The 17,108-nt window shown below is 40.3% G+C and overlaps 2 protein-coding genes across 3 annotated transcripts; one reads left to right on the top strand and one right to left on the bottom strand.

Annotated features, from left to right (window-relative positions):
* Positions 1-584: 584 nt before the first annotated feature.
* Positions 585-16,784, bottom strand: LOC148649924 (caspase-1-like). Of its 2 annotated transcripts, none has more exons than XM_088603148.1 (8): positions 16,455-16,784; positions 7,347-7,681; positions 7,076-7,197; positions 5,356-5,529; positions 4,398-4,641; positions 3,032-3,166; positions 2,516-2,625; positions 585-1,240 (listed from the first exon to the last, which is right to left on the bottom strand). In XM_088603148.1, the coding sequence occupies exons 2-8, from the start codon at positions 7,477-7,479 to the stop codon at positions 1,148-1,150; spliced, it is 1,011 nt and encodes a 336-aa protein (XP_088459274.1). In that variant the 5' UTR covers positions 7,480-7,681; positions 16,455-16,784; the 3' UTR covers positions 585-1,147. The 2 variants fall into 2 exon arrangements, with proteins under 2 accessions (XP_088459274.1, XP_088459273.1); XM_088603147.1 differs by lacking the exon at positions 16,455-16,784 and adding an exon at positions 7,872-8,772.
* Positions 10,586-15,102, top strand: snip1 (Smad nuclear interacting protein). The gene is made up of 4 exons (XM_088603149.1): positions 10,586-10,909; positions 11,857-11,962; positions 12,807-13,372; positions 14,202-15,102. The coding sequence occupies exons 1-4, from the start codon at positions 10,734-10,736 to the stop codon at positions 14,452-14,454; spliced, it is 1,101 nt and encodes a 366-aa protein (XP_088459275.1). The 5' UTR covers positions 10,586-10,733; the 3' UTR covers positions 14,455-15,102.
* Positions 16,785-17,108: the final 324 nt, after the last annotated feature.

The following is a 17,108-nucleotide window of genomic DNA, read 5'->3' as shown; positions in this document are numbered from 1 at the left end:
ATAAGGTTACACGGAACCTCTTTGTCATATCACCCTGCACTCACAATGGGCAACCCACTGAAGCTAAGCAGGTGTGAGCCTTGTCGGTACCAGTATGGGGTTCTCACTCCATGGCCTCTGTGTGTACTAATGCCCCAGTATAGTGACAGGGACACTACACTGTAAAAAGGGCGCCGTCCTTCGGATGAGGCGTAAAACCAAGGTCCAGATTCTCCATGGTCATTAAAAATCCCAGGGCGTTTCTCGTAAGAGAAGCGGTGTTACCCCGGCATCCTGGCCAAATTTTCCATTGGCCTTTACTAATCATGGCCTCCTAATAATCCTCATCTATGAACAGGCTTCATCACTCTGCTGTCCTCCCCAAGAATATCACTCAGGTAGGTGGGGGCTACATTGGTTGTGGAGCGAAATCCCCATTAGCTGTAAAGCGCTTTAGAAGTGTAAGGATTTGTTGTTTTTTCTAAAACCCAAAATTATTTTCTTTATTTCACAAGCATTATCCCCCCATCGCTCTGCGCAGCTCAGAACACAAATTATTTAATCTTAATGTATGCTTTACAACTCTTCCAGGGCTCAGATCCAGATCAGTGTTTAAAATGCATTTCATTTTAATTCAAAGTTCAAAACATTTCAGTTGAAAGAGCTTTCTGAGAATACAGAGTAAAACTCAAGTGAAACAATCAAAAAGAAAATACAAGACATACTTATGACAATGAGTCAAAACACTAAACCAATGCAGTTACATTCCTTACAAAATATTAATACGTTATAAATACTGAAAAATAAACATGTGCAGGTAAATTATTTTAAATATTTGACCATTCGTTGAGTTCTAGTAGAGCAGTAGAATAGTTTATTTCCATACGTACACTGATCCCTCGGCACATACACAGTGCAACAGACAACACCACAGTGTTGACAACAGGAACAATGAATATGTTGTAATGTGTTCTTTAAGGAAGTAAGGATTTAACTGTCTCTTAAACTACAATTATTGTTGTTAATAAAGGCTATCTTTTTAAAATAATTGTTGTTATTGCATATTTGTTGTTTGACTATTTTCACAAAAGACAGCTTTCTTTATCACAGGTGTCTTGTAACATGGGCTCAGATCTCAGAGCCGAAGGAGATTTACTCTCAGGCAGTCTCAGTGTCCGGGAAAAAGGTAGAAGTTTCTGAGCAACGTTGTTCTTTCCTTGCAGGGCAGTTGTTGAGGAAAGTTGTGAAAAGAACGCTGGACCTGTAAGAGACCATTTTTAAGATCTGTTTCAGCCAAGGTGTTGTGGAGAAATTCTACAATGTTTTAGTCCTGTAAATGTAGACAAATAGCAAAAACCCACCCGGAAACATTTAGGAAACAGGTACATTTCCAGTTGCCCAATGCTACAGTAGCAATAACACTGAAGGCACGAGCATCTATAGAAATGCTATTGCATTTCAGCTATATTGAATACATGCTGCCTACATCACATTGCTTACTTTGTGAACTTCTGTTCTAACCACTGCCTTTACAAACTCTTGAAATATGAAAATAACTGGTTAATGAACTGTTTCTATATTTTGATATTATCTTGTAAATCTTCTATTTAGATATAAATAAAAATAGTAATAGTAATAATTACTATTAAGTCTCCTGGAAGATAATTTTCAATCATCAGGCCTACTTCATTTCTACGCGGGTTAAAAAAGGTTTGTAGAACTTCCAGTAATAAACCATTTTAAGTTAACCTCACAACACCACCTTTCTCTTCCAATTTTTTTACTTTCTGTATTGCAGTTCAATATAATGTACTTGTTTATCGTTCTTGTACATTAAGAGCACTACAGCAGAGGGCTTTACCAGCTTGAGTGGAAAATTGTTCTGACACCACTAGTGGTCTCCTCTATAGCAGGCTTCTAAGAACCTCATGAAGCTACCCTCTGGTGGCAGTCGATCAAATTGACAAGGAAAGTCATAATCCAAGCATTCTCTCTACTCTTACTCTTTGAAATGTAACTTTCTGGAATAGGTAGGTAAGCAATTAAGGTTCTCAGAATTTCATTTGAACTGTTTTAATTTTCTTCATATTTAGCAATGATTTCTTTAATCATTATTTTCATTGATACTACAGATTAAATAATTGGAGCAGATTATCCCTACTGTATATACCCACATTCAGGCAACAGTAACAAATATTCTCTTTGCAACCCACCCCAGTTTCAAGATGTTAGAAAACTGTGAAATAGCAGTGAAACAGCTCCATTGATGGTAGCAGAGGCAAAAGGGGATGAAAGCTCAATATAAGCATTAAGAAAGATCAATATGACCCAAAATTAGAATATATTCTTCTTACTGGGAAGTAGTTTTTACATAAATTTTATGAATACTCCTATGCATGTTCATGATAAACTTGAACAAATCAGGTCTTCTGTAGTTTGATACATATGTGAAAGGTCTAGGCTATGTATCCACATAATATTTTACAAGATTTAAGATACTTCAGGTACAGGATATGGTGAAATAGCCATTACTGACCTTCTTAAAGAGATCCTCAATGTGGAAATTCCAAGCATGATTTCTGAATGTTTCCACCAACCTTTGTATGAACATTGTTCCATTTTTACGGTGTCTATATGCTCTTGTTCCTATTATAAGAAGAAGGAGAAGACTTCTAAAACTGACAGTTTGACAATAATACTTGCCGAACTATTTTTAAAACTAAACCCATTATAACCTGCCCAAATTAGGCTCTTCTAGGTTTTTAATCTTCCTGGTAAAAATGAATTCTACAGATGACACAGCTTATATTGCTGACTGCTTTTGTAGATATGACCTTATAGAATCATGAAAGCAGTTGGCAGTATCAAAATCATAACCTTCAGATTTTACCTTGAAGAGTACAGGTTGAGATTAGAAAGTCACAATTGCAGAAAAGAAATACATGTATAACTCTATTGAAATACTGACACAGAAACAGCCACTGATGTACATATATCCGCAATGGTATGCTCATGCTAATAATGTCTTTTAAAAAAAGAAAGAAAAATTGACCTGGTGTGGTTGAGCAGAAAAAGACGAGGTCACTCTCCTTGTGAATTTTGTTTAAAGGACTGTCTGAGTCATATTTTGTCAAACACTCTTCATCGTCTCCTTTGTTAGCGGGGATCATGACAAAGCCCTTGTGGTCTGCAAATAAAAGGAAGATTGTTTTGTCTCATTAAAAAAAGAATGATTTATCACTGCTTGTAATAATTCTTAATATTAGAAATTAAAGCCATAAGTGTAAATTACTCTCCAATTCACTGAAAGGCTAAAACACTTGCTGCTTCTTGCCAGATAGCATTAACTATTCATTTGGTCTGTTTTAGAGTGCTGTAGCTGAAGGATGCAGAGTTTCTAACATTAATGATTAATGCTGTTAATGCTGTGTGGAAACAGAGATAGGGCCACAGATGATGAGGGTTGGAGAATGCTGTTGGGTTACACTGCTCTATTCATGTTCTGGTTTCAAGAAATATTGCAAATTAAAAAGTTATCAAAAAGAAAGCTTGTATTTTGTTATGAAGGGGAATAAATGTGGTCTGAGCTATTATCCTTCTTGAAAATTGAAAATTCATTTTCGAAAGAAAAGAAACATAAATAAAAGCAATATTAGACCATCACATCCTGCATTACAGGCTAGAGTATTAGGAACCCTCAACACACTTCTTACTAGACATTTGTAAGCAGGAAAGAAGGACTGAGCAGGAAGTGGCAAGTACTCCACAAAGTTCTAAAATCCATTTATCCATTTTCTATTCTGCTTTATCCAATACTGGGTTGCAGGGGAGCTGGAGCATATCCCAGAAAGCAATGGGTGTAAGGCAGGATACACCAAGTCCGGTCCACCGCAGGGTACACACACTAACACCACAGCCTACTTTCCCAAAAGCCACTTAACCCACCTGTATGTCTTTGGACAGTGGGAGGTAACCACAGCACCAGGAAAAACCTGGTGGTAACACTGGGAGGACATACACCTCCACACAGATAGCACCCCACATCCGGAATGAAGCTTGGGGCCCCAAGTGCTGCATAGCTGCAAAGCTAACTACTGCACCACCATGCCACTCAGGTCTGATACTTTTGCAGAATATCCAATACCATTATTCCAGCAGGATCACCTTCAGCTGACAAGGAGAAGAGGGTAATGGTGTTTGGGAGATGAGCTATATGTTTCACAAGGTTTACTGGTGTTCACTAGGGTGAGATCTGGGGATTTTTTTTTTTGCCAAGGAAGGTGATGGAAGTCTGTCTCCTGCTCCTTAATTTCATCCACATGTTGCTTTCCATTCAGACAATCGATGCATTTGACTAGAGGTTCCAAATACTGTGGTTCATGATTTGTGGTTCCAAATGATGTAGTTCGAGGACCTACCTCCTCGGCAAGCCTGTATAATAATGATCTTGGGCTTTCCCACCAGATTCAGGCTGTGGTCATTGCTGAAGATCCTGCCTATTGCCTTTGTTGTCAGGATGGTTTCGCTCCTGCTGTGCTGTGGATTGTAATCAACCCCACAGATCCCTTCCTCTGTACCATGGGACATGATCACAACGAAGGTGCTGTCAGACATCTTGTGTTCTTCTCGCTTGGAAAATGATCTTAGACACATCTCCATCTCCTGTTTTTTGGTCAACAGAAAATGGGGATTTTTCCAAAGAGCAGACAGAATTCCAGAATAGAATAGATCTGTTAACATGTTACCCTTCCCAGGAATAATACCTCAGCTTTTTAATTAAAGTTGAGCGGACATAATGGTACATTACAGAGACTGGCTACACTTTAAAATGAACAGTCGCATTGGGGTTTTGCATATCAATCCAAAAACACATAATAATAATAATTCCTTACATTTATATAGCGCTTTTCTGGACTCAAAGCACTATATAATATATATATATAAAATCCCAATCTGTTCCTTACTTTCCAGTCTCTAAACTATTAGGTACATCTAACAGTGCACATACTCTTGACTAAGTAAGATTAGTCAATAGCACATTATGCCTTTGCTCATAATCAAGGAAAGTAAAATGTATAGAATGCAACATGGTGTCACACAGCCTCCACAGCCAAAGCTTTGTGGGTACATGATGCTTGTGTTTTTTTTTATTTTTAGCATGGAATGAACCTCTGCTTGCTCATTTTTCCTCTCACAGACTGAGAAAAGCTGCCCATTCTAACCTCTTCAGAAGACTACAAGCATGGCTACCAGATGTTGTTTCAGATAGTCATTGAGCATTTTAATGTGTTCATCATGTCTGAATCTTTGCATGCCTAATACATAACCCTACTGTAAGGAGTAAGGTTTACACACCTATGATGTTTTGTGACTCACCTCAGCAGTCTTGTTTTCCACTACTTCCACTCTGTAATCCAAAGCCTCCAGCAGTGTCTTCATTTGTTTTGTATCAACTTCACTTCCATCACGGCTATCCACAAACCTGAACTTCATGTTGTTGATTATAATAGCCAGACGGGTTCGGTTGTTCTTCTCTCCGATGCAGTAGATCTGCAACGTTAATATTTGACACAACTGTGCAATTGGTGCATGTGAGATAGTGGTAGGTGCATACAAGATGGAGACTCTTGTGTGAACTACATTCCCCACAAACATTCCCTGACCAGTTTGTGCAAGGCAAGTGATAGCCATTAGACAGATGCAGAAGACAGAGCAGATCCTCTGTTATTCAAGCTGAACCCAAGGAAGGGAGAAAGGAAGGAACTGACTGACTAGCTGGCTGGGTGACTGACTAACTGGCTGGGTGACTGGCTGGCTGACAGACTGTTTTTTATCTCTTGCCCTGTCAAAGAGCAATCTCTCTTTACTTTATCATTGCTGTGTGTGTTTGTTCTTCCTTGCACTGCCTATAACACCCTGCTCCAGGGCGTGTCACAGTGCAGATGAAAGGTTACAAATGAGAGCTTATCATTCAGCCCATCAGTTGAAGCCCTTTTCCAGTCTGAATTTCCATTTATGGCCTCTGGTCCTTGTTACGTTGGTCATGGAGAGTCATGTTGGTCAACACCTCCCAGGATTTCAATACTTACAAAAACAAAATCCTATGTCATCTTTTCAGAACTAAAGAGATTCCTTTGCCTTCACCAGTCTGTGAAGGACATTGTTTTGAGGCCAGAAATGGCACAACACTTTACATTAAATTATTAATGTAGAGTAGCAATATCCTTTTAATGTTGTGAAATGGTGAAAATCGTATACTTTCAATATTGTAAATCAGACCCTCCCGATACATAACTAGAACTTTTATTGAAAAACAAACTGTCCTTGGTATACTCTAACATTTTGTTGGCTTTCTTAAGAGATAAGATCACTTTATTAGCCATATACAATTTCTTGCAGAAGAAATTTATCTTTTCACATACCCCAGCTTGCTCTCCATGAGACATACACAAAGGGAAAGAAGCTGGGGGTCAGAGCACAGGGTCAGCCATTGTAAAGCACCCCTGGAGCAGTTGGGGTTAGGGGTCTTGCTCAGGGGCCCAACAGAGTAGGATTCCCCTGCCAGCCATGGGATTTGAATCAGCAACCTTCCAGCCACAGGCACAGATCCTTAGCCACAGAGCCACCACTCCTTTGCATTGTCTAGATGAGGACATTAGCAAGGTCTCCTAAACATCTAAGATTATTAATGGTTTGCTTCTTCAAGATTGATACCTATCAGTTTGTATTTGAATTGTATCTTCATATCACATAAGAAGAAATGGCCTGTATTGCCGTTGTATGGGAGCATGTTCCATATGGTCCTGTGTGTAAATGTACCAAATGCAATTGCTCTATTATATTTGGTACAGAAACTGCTGCAGTTTTTGTGGTGTGTATCAGAATAGTGCAGCTAAACCATCTACACTAGTTTTGATTAATGGGGTATCAGGTGGTTTTGCAAGACTAAATTAACACTGTTAATCATACAGGATTTTACTGATTCCTAAAAAAGAATCTTTCAAAGGGCTCCTTGAGGAATCCCACAGATCTAACTTCCCCCAGGGCTCTACTCACAGGAAAAAGAGAGGATTTGGGATTTGACTTGCAGGCCTACCTCCCCTCTCTGACTGTCCTGAATGTGTCTCCTTGTTTCCAGAGGACAGGGCTTAACAAAAAGGTTTGGCTTGTCCACAGGGTCCCTGGCTCCTTCTGTTGTCCTGTTTTCATCCAGAGGTTCTAAAGAGACAAAAGATGGACAGCTCGTGTGACTTGTGTGGGACACCCTCTGTGTGGAAAAGCAATGCCCAAAAATATTTTTCAAAAGAATTATCATTTGCTCTCATTGGCACTTTCATTAGAGAGAAAGGAATCAAACCATTACTTACCCTTTTGTTCTAAACAAACAGCCATTATCCATCTATAGTGTCTGCGGTATGCCTTTCCATACAGTTCTGCTAGAAGCTGAAGGAAAGTAAGGGATTTTTTCTTATGAATGATTACTGCCACCAGTTCAGCCATCTGGTGTTTGACTGGATATTTTCTCAACCAGTGGCCTTCAGCTGGAGTAATCAGGCCTTTAGAATATGTTAGGCTTAAAACATTTTCAGGGTCCTTAGAAAGTAGATCCACAAGTTCAGATTTTTTCTTGGCAATCCATTCAGAAGCCAGACTCTCAGGTCCTGCCAATATAAGCCACTCTTTCTCCCTTGGTCCTCGGATACTGTATAAACAAATACAGACAAGTCAGACATAAAATTATAGCGACAAACAAGACATACATACAGATGCGCCCCATCCCTGACTAGGATCCACTCCAGCAAGCAACAGACTGACTTTGTTTCACACCCTAGCAGGAGTTCTGCATTAATCTGCGATTTATGGATTTAAAACAGTTATTTTCTTTAACTTACAGTTTCCTTCTCCAGTGGACATCAGGTGCTCGCTCCATCTTCTCCATAATACACGGAGACTGGCTGTAGCCCTTTCAATCTAAATGCAGCAGTGGGAGTAAGAGTTTAAGTCCTCCCAACCCGTTTTCTTAATTTCCTTGTGTGACGCCATCAGTAATGAAAACGGGTGTCTCTTCCAGTAAGAGAAGCATCAAGATGATTTTTTTTCCGGAAGCACCTTTTGGAAATCCCACTTTATACATAGCTAAATGACTGAACTTTGGTTTTGCCTTTCAGTTAAGAGATAAGATAAGATGACTTTATTAGTCATATCCAATTTCTTGCATTAAGAATAGCTCTCCATGAGACACACAGAGAGGGAGAGAGAAGCTTGGGGGTTAGAGTGCAGGGCAGCCATTTATACAGCACCCCTGGTGCAATTGGGGTTAAAGGGCCTTGCTCAGGAGTAGGATTCCTCTGTCAGCTGTGGGATTTGAGCCACAACCTTCTAGCCACAGGCACCAACCCTTAGCCACAGTGCCACTACTCCACCCACTAGTTAATGGTTAACTAACAAGTAAATGAAACAGCTGAGAATGGTCTTATCAACTCTAGCTTTCCAGAAAGAGCAGTAAAACTCAAATTGCAGTAGGCTGGAGGATTGTTAATCCTCTGTTCACACAGAAACCTCCATTACTGTTTGTATATTTTTTTAAAGCTGCTAGAAATTTGTGAAAATAATCCAGTATATTTATATGGTATTCCACTCACATTCAGAAGCCTTAATAATCCAGACATGCATATGCAGAGCCAATTCATATCCTTGCACAGTTTTCACATTGTGTTGCTTTAAAGTTTGCAGTCATGACACCTTGGAGTAGTAATTAATACCTGTTACATACGCAACCTACTTCACACATTCAAAAAATATATATATAATTTACTTGGCTAAAAATGGAAAAGTGTTAATTACATAAGCATTCAAGACCTATGTTGTGGAAAAGCTAAATTAATTTAGGTGAACAAAAGTACCTTAATGAGTCTTACAATACGTTGAGTGGCCTCTGTATGACATAATATTGGATCTCTTGATTTAAGAATAAAACCGATTCTCTATATGAGGGTCCTTAGTCAGGTAGTGAATATCATGACTAAGTAGCTTTCAAACTAAAAAGGATCAAATCAATTAAAAACACAGATCAGGAGAAGGGTATTAAACATTCAAAGTCTACTCCAATCATCAAGAAATATATCACCCACACTGTTGTGTTCTCAGACCCTACCTCCAAAGTGAGCATCAGACAAGGAGGAAACTGGTGAGAGATGCCACTTTAAGGCTAATAACAACTTTTAAGAGTTTGATGGCTGAGATGGAAGAAAATGGGCAGTCAATAATTTGTGTCACATACTAAATCTATTTGTCAGGTTGTAAGAAAGCCAGTACAAAAAATAAGTCAATCCAAAGCCTGCATAGAGTCTGCAACAAAGCACTGCAGTGATCCTGCAACCATGTGGCAAAAGGTGTTGTGATCAGTTCAGATCACATTGGAACTTTTTGGTGCAAACGCCAGCAGTACATTTGGTACTGTCCCAACACAGCACATTTCCCAGTCAACTCTCTGAAGTAAGGTATGGTGGCGATGCTTCTCCTCAGCACAAACTGGAACGTTTGCTAGGACTGGAGGAAAATGGACAGTAAAGTCCACAATCAACTGGTGAGATCTTGAACAAATGGCCGAGAAGAAACCATTTTTTTCATCTGTGTCATAAACACCATATAAAAAGGAATACTTTGGCTCTTAGCAGTGGACGTCTAATTCATATACTATTGAAAGTAGCAGATGGGGCTGAAGACACAAACCTTAATGGTAACAAAAAAAAGAGCCAAATGGAAGCTTTAAAACATGTACCTGGATATAGGTTTTTAAAACAATGTCAGAAATGCTACATCATTCGGAACATGAGAGAACTGAAGACCAGGTTAATCAAATATGAAAATAAAATGATTTCAGTTGTTAAATATTACAAATGCTCAGATTCACTATAAAAATACAGGTAAACTAACCATAACCAGCCTTCAAATGTAACTAATCATACGGGCAATATGTTCTGTACTGTAAAAATGTTCTAAATATTTAAAATTTAGAATAAGTGTGCCTTGTAAACATTGAATATTTCTAGCATAAGCACTAAATGTTAAATATATTGTTATATTCATAAAATAATATAAAGATACATTCATTACAAATAACCGACGTTGAGACGTATATTCTCAGGCTTTATGTGGTATATAAGAGAAAATATTAAAATAATTAAGTTTTAACACTCAATTTACAATGTTTAGTTCACCTCCTGGTGTTCCGGGATTTGCGCCAGATCGCAACCTTACAAAACTAGCTTGTCGAAGAACACACGAATACATTAATTTACAGTTAATACGTGACATTATAAATATTATGTGTGGGTTTAAAAAAATCTGGAAAAGCAGAAGCGTAGGCAGGCTGAGACGTATGCCTGGGTCCTTGACGTTATTTACGCAACACAGTTTGTTTTTTTTAAAAGCACATTTATTTTAATAAAATATATTTTGAGTATATTATGGAATTTTTATTGTAAGGAATGCCAGTACATCATAAAGTCTCACTTAAACTGATTTATATAGTGAAAAGTTTATCCCATAGTATCGAGTTAAGCGGAACGATATAGCTCGAAAGGCTTGAAAGATCCGGATCCCATATACGATATGCCCGGAACCGGAATAAGCCCGATACAAGTTCTGTGGTAGACGGAGTTTGCGTTTGTGTAAGGAATTACATCTGAAAAATATCTGCGATGAGAGTGTTTTAAATTCTCCTAAACGATATTAGACAAATCGTTTGAGAAATGGACAAGGAGAGAAGACACAGAAAGCTGGAGTCCCCTCCTTCACTGAAGGAAACAAAGACGAAAATTAAACAGGAGAGGCTGAGCCCCGTCAGGCCTAAAAGACCTCGCCGCTCGAGTTCGGCGTCAGATCGCAGCAGCGCAAGCCCACCCCCGCACAGGAGAAGAGCCAGCAGGTAGGGAGGGTACAAGAAACGAAAGCTGGGAAAAAAAATAATAGGTTTTTATGTATTTACAAAGACTAGGCGTTTTATACCGTATCTCACTAAAGGAGCCGTCTTTTGGTAGTGCATTATATACAGCGTTATAGGAGCTGCTGTGATTGAAGGCCTAGCTCTTTCGATTAAGTTAAATACTGGGTACGCCGCACGTTAACTCTGTTATAGTCCAAATGTAGTTATCCGTTAGGAAGAAAATAATTTTGCGGCTGAGATCATTCCAGTGAAATCAACATCAACAAAGAGGTCAGGACAAACAGAATTTCAGTCAATATAAATAACTTTGTATTATTTAATAGGGGGAATTGCAAAAGGGGTCAACCCTTTCCTGTGTTTGAACATTACACATCGCGGTACAGAGGCGTTATTAGGTGCGAGTAGTGTAAATCACATCGGTGGGGGTGTCACCTCCACTCTATGATGCTGTATATAGTTAACGTTTAGGCTGGCCTGATTTACTTTGATGATTTTGCTACCTAGGTTCATTATTTTACTCCAGCCGGTAACAATTTGAAGTGCTGATGTTACCAAACCGACCGATAAGACGTTTTCAGGAAAAGATTTATAGAAAAGTGTAAACCTGCCTCTGTCCACCCCCTCGTACAGTGCAGCACTAGAAATGTTGCATCAAGCCTCCCTGAGTGATGCTCTGCTGTGGTTGTGTTTGGGATGTGACCTCAGGCATTGCAGAACGCCGTGCTTCATTATCCTAAGTGGGTGGCTGGGGATGTGTTGAGTAGATTGTGCAGACAGGCAGGTCCTGCGGCAAGGTAATGCAAAGTTTTGGGGTTGAAGACTTAGCTATTAAGGTTTCTTACCGTCTTCAGTGTATAAAGTGTTACTTTAGTGACTTGAGCAAGGAAGAATATTTTTGTTGTAGATTTATGTGTAAACTATGTTGATAGGTCACCGCCCAGAGGAAGAGACAAGTCCCCAGTGAGACGGGGCAGCAGGTCTCCTAGGAAGAGAAGGAGCACAAGTCCTCCCTGTAATGATGTAAGAATAAAGCAGGTAATTCACATCGTGGCTCCTTTCTGTTTTCCCAAAGTCCGTTTTGTTCTTATGAGGCTGTGGTGTTGAGTGGTGACTCTGGGGTTGTGGGGTGTGTCCAGACGAGCCGTCGAGAATGGCTTCAGCACCTGTGTGGAGGTGGAAAGGGTGACATCAGCACCACAATACAAGTGTTTAGGATGGTGCCAGAGACCTGGCGCTGTAGGTGTCAAAGGGTTTAACTGGAAGTAGGATTGCGTGCACACATTGTTAGCCAGGTCTCTCAGTTAATTCTGATTCTGGGTGCAGAGAGAGAGAGTAGGAGGCATGGTATAAGTGCAGTATTTTATATTTTATAGAAGTGTTTTAGTGGATGCAAAAAGTCACAGCACTGGTAAGGGAAGGTTTGAAATGTGCTTTGCATCGAAAAAGGCCATTTCTGGCGAACACACACAAAGTGCATCTTTCTGTAACACTCTGCATTGAAATATTCTCAAAGAGTTTTCATAGTCTGAGTACAACCCCAGTGTCTTTCTGATATTACTGTGGATGAGTGTTGAGGAGGGATCACTGCATATGCATTAGAATCTACGCAGAGATTTCTAAATGGGGCACAATGGCTATTTTTGACTATATATATCGCATACAACAGGAGCAAATTTCTAATGAACCCCAGATCAGATTCTGTAGTGTTGCACCAGTGAGGTGTGTCTGAAGGGTTTTACATTCAAGCACTGCTCTGAAGTCCAATGAAAGTTATTCCTCTCCTGGAACAGGAATAGAAACGTATGCCTTTTTTTGGAATAGGCCTTTTTCTTGGGCTCTGAGATTAACGTGAGATCACCCGGATTGTGGTTGTTGTCAGGAGCGAGATGACCGCCGTGGGAAGGAGGAGCGGAGGCACAGAGATCGCTCAGAGGCGTCTGACGACATGCGGGGCAGAGATGCGGGAAGGGTCCGACACAGAGACAGGGTGCCTGAGCGGGACAGGAGGATGGGGGAGCGGGGCCGGGACAGAGACGCCCAGGTTTTCCAGCAGCAGCAGGCCGAAAGAGAGCACCACGAAGAAAGGAGGAGGGAGAATCGGCAGAGAGACGAAGATCGCATGGACTCGGAGGACGCGGGCTTCGGCCAAGAGGAAAATAACGATGACAACCCCGTCCAGAAGGAGCAGCCCAATTTCGAACTGTCCGGAGCCTTGGTGGAAGATACCAATACGTTCCGGGGGGTGGTGATTAAATACAACGAGCCCCCCGAGGCTCGAATTCCAAAGAGAAGGTGGCGGCTCTACCCTTTCAAAAATGACGAGCCCCTGCCAGTCATGTACATTCATCGCCAGAGTGCCTATCTCTTAGGCAGACAAAGAAAGATCGCAGACATTCCCATCGATCACCCTTCTTGTTCGAAGCAGCATGCAGTGTTCCAGTACAGGTGAGCTCCTTTTTCATTGCAATCTCTGTGGGGGTTAGTTTGCCCTTTTGCCTGCTCTAGTTACAGAATTAAAAAAATAAGAGAATCCAGGTATCTTTAAGTTCTAAAAATCAGAGTATTATCTGTCTCCACATATGGTCACTCCAAGTTTAAATGTTAGCTTGCTGAGTTTAGATTACTGTTACACAATATGTAAAATCAATAGGTTAAGTTTTTGTTTCTGATTGACATGTGGTTCTTAGTAGACTAAGTAGACTTTAGCAAATGTAACTGCAGTTGCTCAAAATGGGTGTCCTGCATTATGTTGTAAAAAAATCAAGGAACATAAAGGTGAGGTTGAAAGGAGGTGATGGTATAGCAGCCTCTTTGTTTTTTTTAAGGTTTGAAGATGAACTGGACTACTAATATCAGTCATCCTACTGGGCCAATAGTAGTCAACCTTGCTGTCCCACCCCATTGCAAGTCTTATCTCCAGCTATTCCATAGTGATCAAAGTAGTCTTCAATCCTTATCTGGCTGAAACTATTTTCCAAAGTGACATGCATTTGCACCTATTGATACAGATCTGCATTTTACTGTAGCAACCTGAGTGAAGTGTCTTGTTCAAGAGTACTGCTGGACAACCCTCTGGTAAGGAATTAAGAGCCATCAGTACTGCTCTTCACTGCTGTAAAGAGGGAAAACAAGAGGTGCTAATTTAGGCTTAATTCCCTCTTTAATTTATTGCAAGTCCCAAAATGACATGAAAGGGACATGCCAAGGATGACTGCTCCTGTGCTGTCTGAATCTAATCAATATTAAGTATGTATATTGGTTTTATATTTAACAGACTTGTGGAATTTACCCGTTCTGATGGCACAACAGGCAGAAGAGTCAAACCCTACATTATCGACCTGGGATCGGGAAATGGTACCTATCTGAACAATCAGCGCATCGAACCCCAGCGCTACTACGAACTGAAGGAAAAGGATGTGCTGAAATTCGGATTTAGCAGTAGGGAGTATGTCCTGTTACATGAATCTTCTGACACGACAGAAGTGGAGGAGAAACAGGACGAAGACGATGAGGGACTTGATGAATGAGTTTAGTGCAGAAAAAGATAAGGACAAAGTCTTTCATTTGTTGTACCAAGAGGGCGTAAAACGTCTGAATCTCAGGTTGTTTATAATAGTGCTTTAGTATTTCACACCTGACCAACATATGCCTGCCGCTTCATTCAAATCAAAAGAGCATTATGCCAGTAATTGTGCAAAGAGTAACATATTTTTCTAAACAGAACACTTGAATCTGTATCAATGGGAAGAGGCTCATTTCTTCAGTGGTAACGGAAACACGCTGGAGATATTGAATGTCTCTCTGCTTTCATGTGTACCTGAGGAGACCTGACAAGTAGTGAAAGAGAAGGATAACTTATGTTAAAGAAAATCTCAAGGCTTTGTGTATAAGGTTTGATATCTGGAATCCTGCGAGTTTAATCTGGTATTCATTTTTTAAATGTCTATCAGCTGCAAGTGTTTTATTTTGAGAGTGTACATTACATGATATAGAAAGAGTGGGGGGGGGGGAAGGCAGGAAGATCTGTAACAGGAATTTGATGCTGCCTGTATTTGACATATTTGGTTTTCTGTAATTGAGGGGAAATGTTTTATACCATTGAAAAGACCTTCAGTGTAACAGTTATATTTTAGTTTTTTAAAATGTTTTGTAATGTAAATAAATCCATTAGAAAACCTCTGATGTGTTTTTTCAACAGCATTTTGTCCATTTAAACAGAAAAATGCCAGATTCCTTTCAGGGTGTGCAGTATGAATTGTACAAACTGCAGAGGTTAAATAGTATTAACAAGTTTTAAAGTAAAAATATAGATGCTGGAATTAACCTTACACAATGGAGGACCTGAACACTGGTTGGGGAAAGGCCAGGCTAGTCTGCTCGGCTAATCCTGTTAATACCACAACCCTCGCCAGGAGTAAACAATTAAAAATAGATGGATGGGAGCCTGCACTGATCTGCGCGCCCCTAGTTTTCTCAGTCACTCAGTGCACCTCTAACCCCATCCTTTGCAATATTTTAAGGACCTGGGCACAGTTTAGGAAGGCTTGATTTCCAGTCATTTTCTGCAATTTCACCAATTAGAATGAATCATGCTTTTCTGCCTTGTTTTTAGACTACCTTCCACAGTTTTAGACTGTGGAAAAAATAGGGATATCTTTACTGAGTCACGTTCAGCTTTCTTTTTTTCCCCAGATATCCCTATTTTCTTTAGGTATTTACAGTGTAGGCACTTTGTAAGGAGTTTGATCTTTCAGTTCCCCTCTCTCTCTACCCCCTGATCTCCCATTTGATATTCTACTGGACATTGACCCTTCTGAGAAGGTTTCGGGCTCTAAAACGGAGAATGTAAGGTGTTCCATCTTTTATTAGAGCTGCCTGGGAAGACGATCTTGATGTCAGTTGTTCAGATCGAGGCTGGACATCTGCACTCTGTAAGTTACACGTCTCCTGCATTAGTGCACATCGCTTATTAATACAATTTAAAATCGTGCACCGACTCCATTTGTCTAAAACCAATAGAATAGAATCTAATTCTGTAAAAGAATCTAAAGGTAAAAGAATCAAAACAGCAAGTGGTTTATAGGTATTTGGTCACTTCTGTTTGTCTTTTTGTGAATGTGATATGGCTTTTTTAAACAGAAAAGCAATTTTAACAAAAATAAGCATACAGTGGTCCCTTTTGATAACTTTTCGGTGGGTTTTTGATCGTACATGATTCATGCAGCCATTTCCTGAAAGATACTGATGCAGTCTTTAACAACAGGGCTGGGTACCTTGTTCCACGCTCTTATAACCTTTTGGGTAAGGAAGTGTCTTGGGCATTTAAAACCGAGACCTTCTTCACAAGTTGTACTTGTGCCCTCTTAGTTCAAAAGACTTCCGCAGAGTTGACTTTGCCAATGGTACTGTATAGTGTTATAGAGAATGCAAGGGAACCAACACTAAAGCACCTGTTTGTCTACCATTTTCTTAATAAACAGCATCTTCCAACAATCCAGTGGGATTGCTTGAAAGTGTTCTTTCTAACCTTGATCTTCAGTGTGTGTCAGTGCTGCTGCTCTTTTCTCTCTCTTCATGTTCTCAGCAGGTCTCTTGCCTCGTCTTCTTCAGTCCTGTACTGATCCAGAGCTCACCCTTCTGGTCACTCATGAGCCCTGGGTGTTTCCTCTGGCTGGTGTCGGGGTGATGGGAGCCATGCGGGTGTGGGCAGGAGCCCAGACGCGTGCCTGGAGGGGCTGCTCTGCTGTCACCCGCTGTGTCCAGGACAACTTCACAGCCTACTGGCTTCCTGGGCCTGGTGCAGCACTGCCTGCTCCTCTCCTGAACCTCATGCAGGATGAGCCTACATGACAGACGTCCAGACACTTAGGAAGCTGCGAAGGTGAAGAGCCTTTCCTGTCAAACAGTAAGACCACAACAATTAGAAATCCCCACGCAGCTACATAGACATCGGCACTGGATCCCTTAGCTCTTGGTTCTCAGATCATTTTAGCCCAGTCTTGTAGTCTCCACACTGTTTCCTTCTCCCAGCCAAGAGCTGAGCAATCTTGTAGGACTTGGCTGACTCTATTAATTGACTTCTTTATCATCAGACCATGGAAGACGATTGTAAAGCATTTGCCAGAAAAAAAAATTGTGTTGTGCAAGAAAACAACTGAGAGCTGTTATAATAATAATAATT

This window comes from Lepisosteus platostomus, chromosome 13 (assembly GCF_059453375.1).
Source record: "Lepisosteus platostomus isolate fLepPlt1 chromosome 13, fLepPlt1.hap1, whole genome shotgun sequence".
In the NCBI taxonomy this organism is placed as follows: Eukaryota; Metazoa; Chordata; class Actinopteri; order Semionotiformes; family Lepisosteidae; genus Lepisosteus; species Lepisosteus platostomus.
The sequence above is the reverse complement of the archived record's forward strand: the minus strand, read 5'-3'. Positions and strand labels throughout refer to the sequence as shown.

Excerpts from the sequence above, each read along its gene's own strand:
- LOC148649924 (XM_088603147.1), bottom strand. The coding sequence starts at position 7,918 with ATGGAGAAGATGGAGCGAGCACCTGATGTCCACTGGAGAAGGAAACT. Across the intron at positions 7,198-7,346 it reads TGTTTGTTTAGAACAAAAGG|AACCTCTGGATGAAAACAGG; the intron begins GTAAGTAATGGT and ends TTGTCTCTTTAG. Across the intron at positions 2,626-3,031 it reads TTTCTGCTCAACCACACCAG|GAACAAGAGCATATAGACAC; the intron begins GTCAATTTTTCT and ends TTCTTATAATAG.
- snip1 (XM_088603149.1), top strand. The coding sequence starts at position 10,734 with ATGGACAAGGAGAGAAGACACAGAAAGCTGGAGTCCCCTCCTTCACTG. Across the intron at positions 10,910-11,856 it reads CACAGGAGAAGAGCCAGCAG|GTCACCGCCCAGAGGAAGAG; the intron begins GTAGGGAGGGTA and ends CTATGTTGATAG. Across the intron at positions 11,963-12,806 it reads ATGATGTAAGAATAAAGCAG|GAGCGAGATGACCGCCGTGG; the intron begins GTAATTCACATC and ends GGTTGTTGTCAG.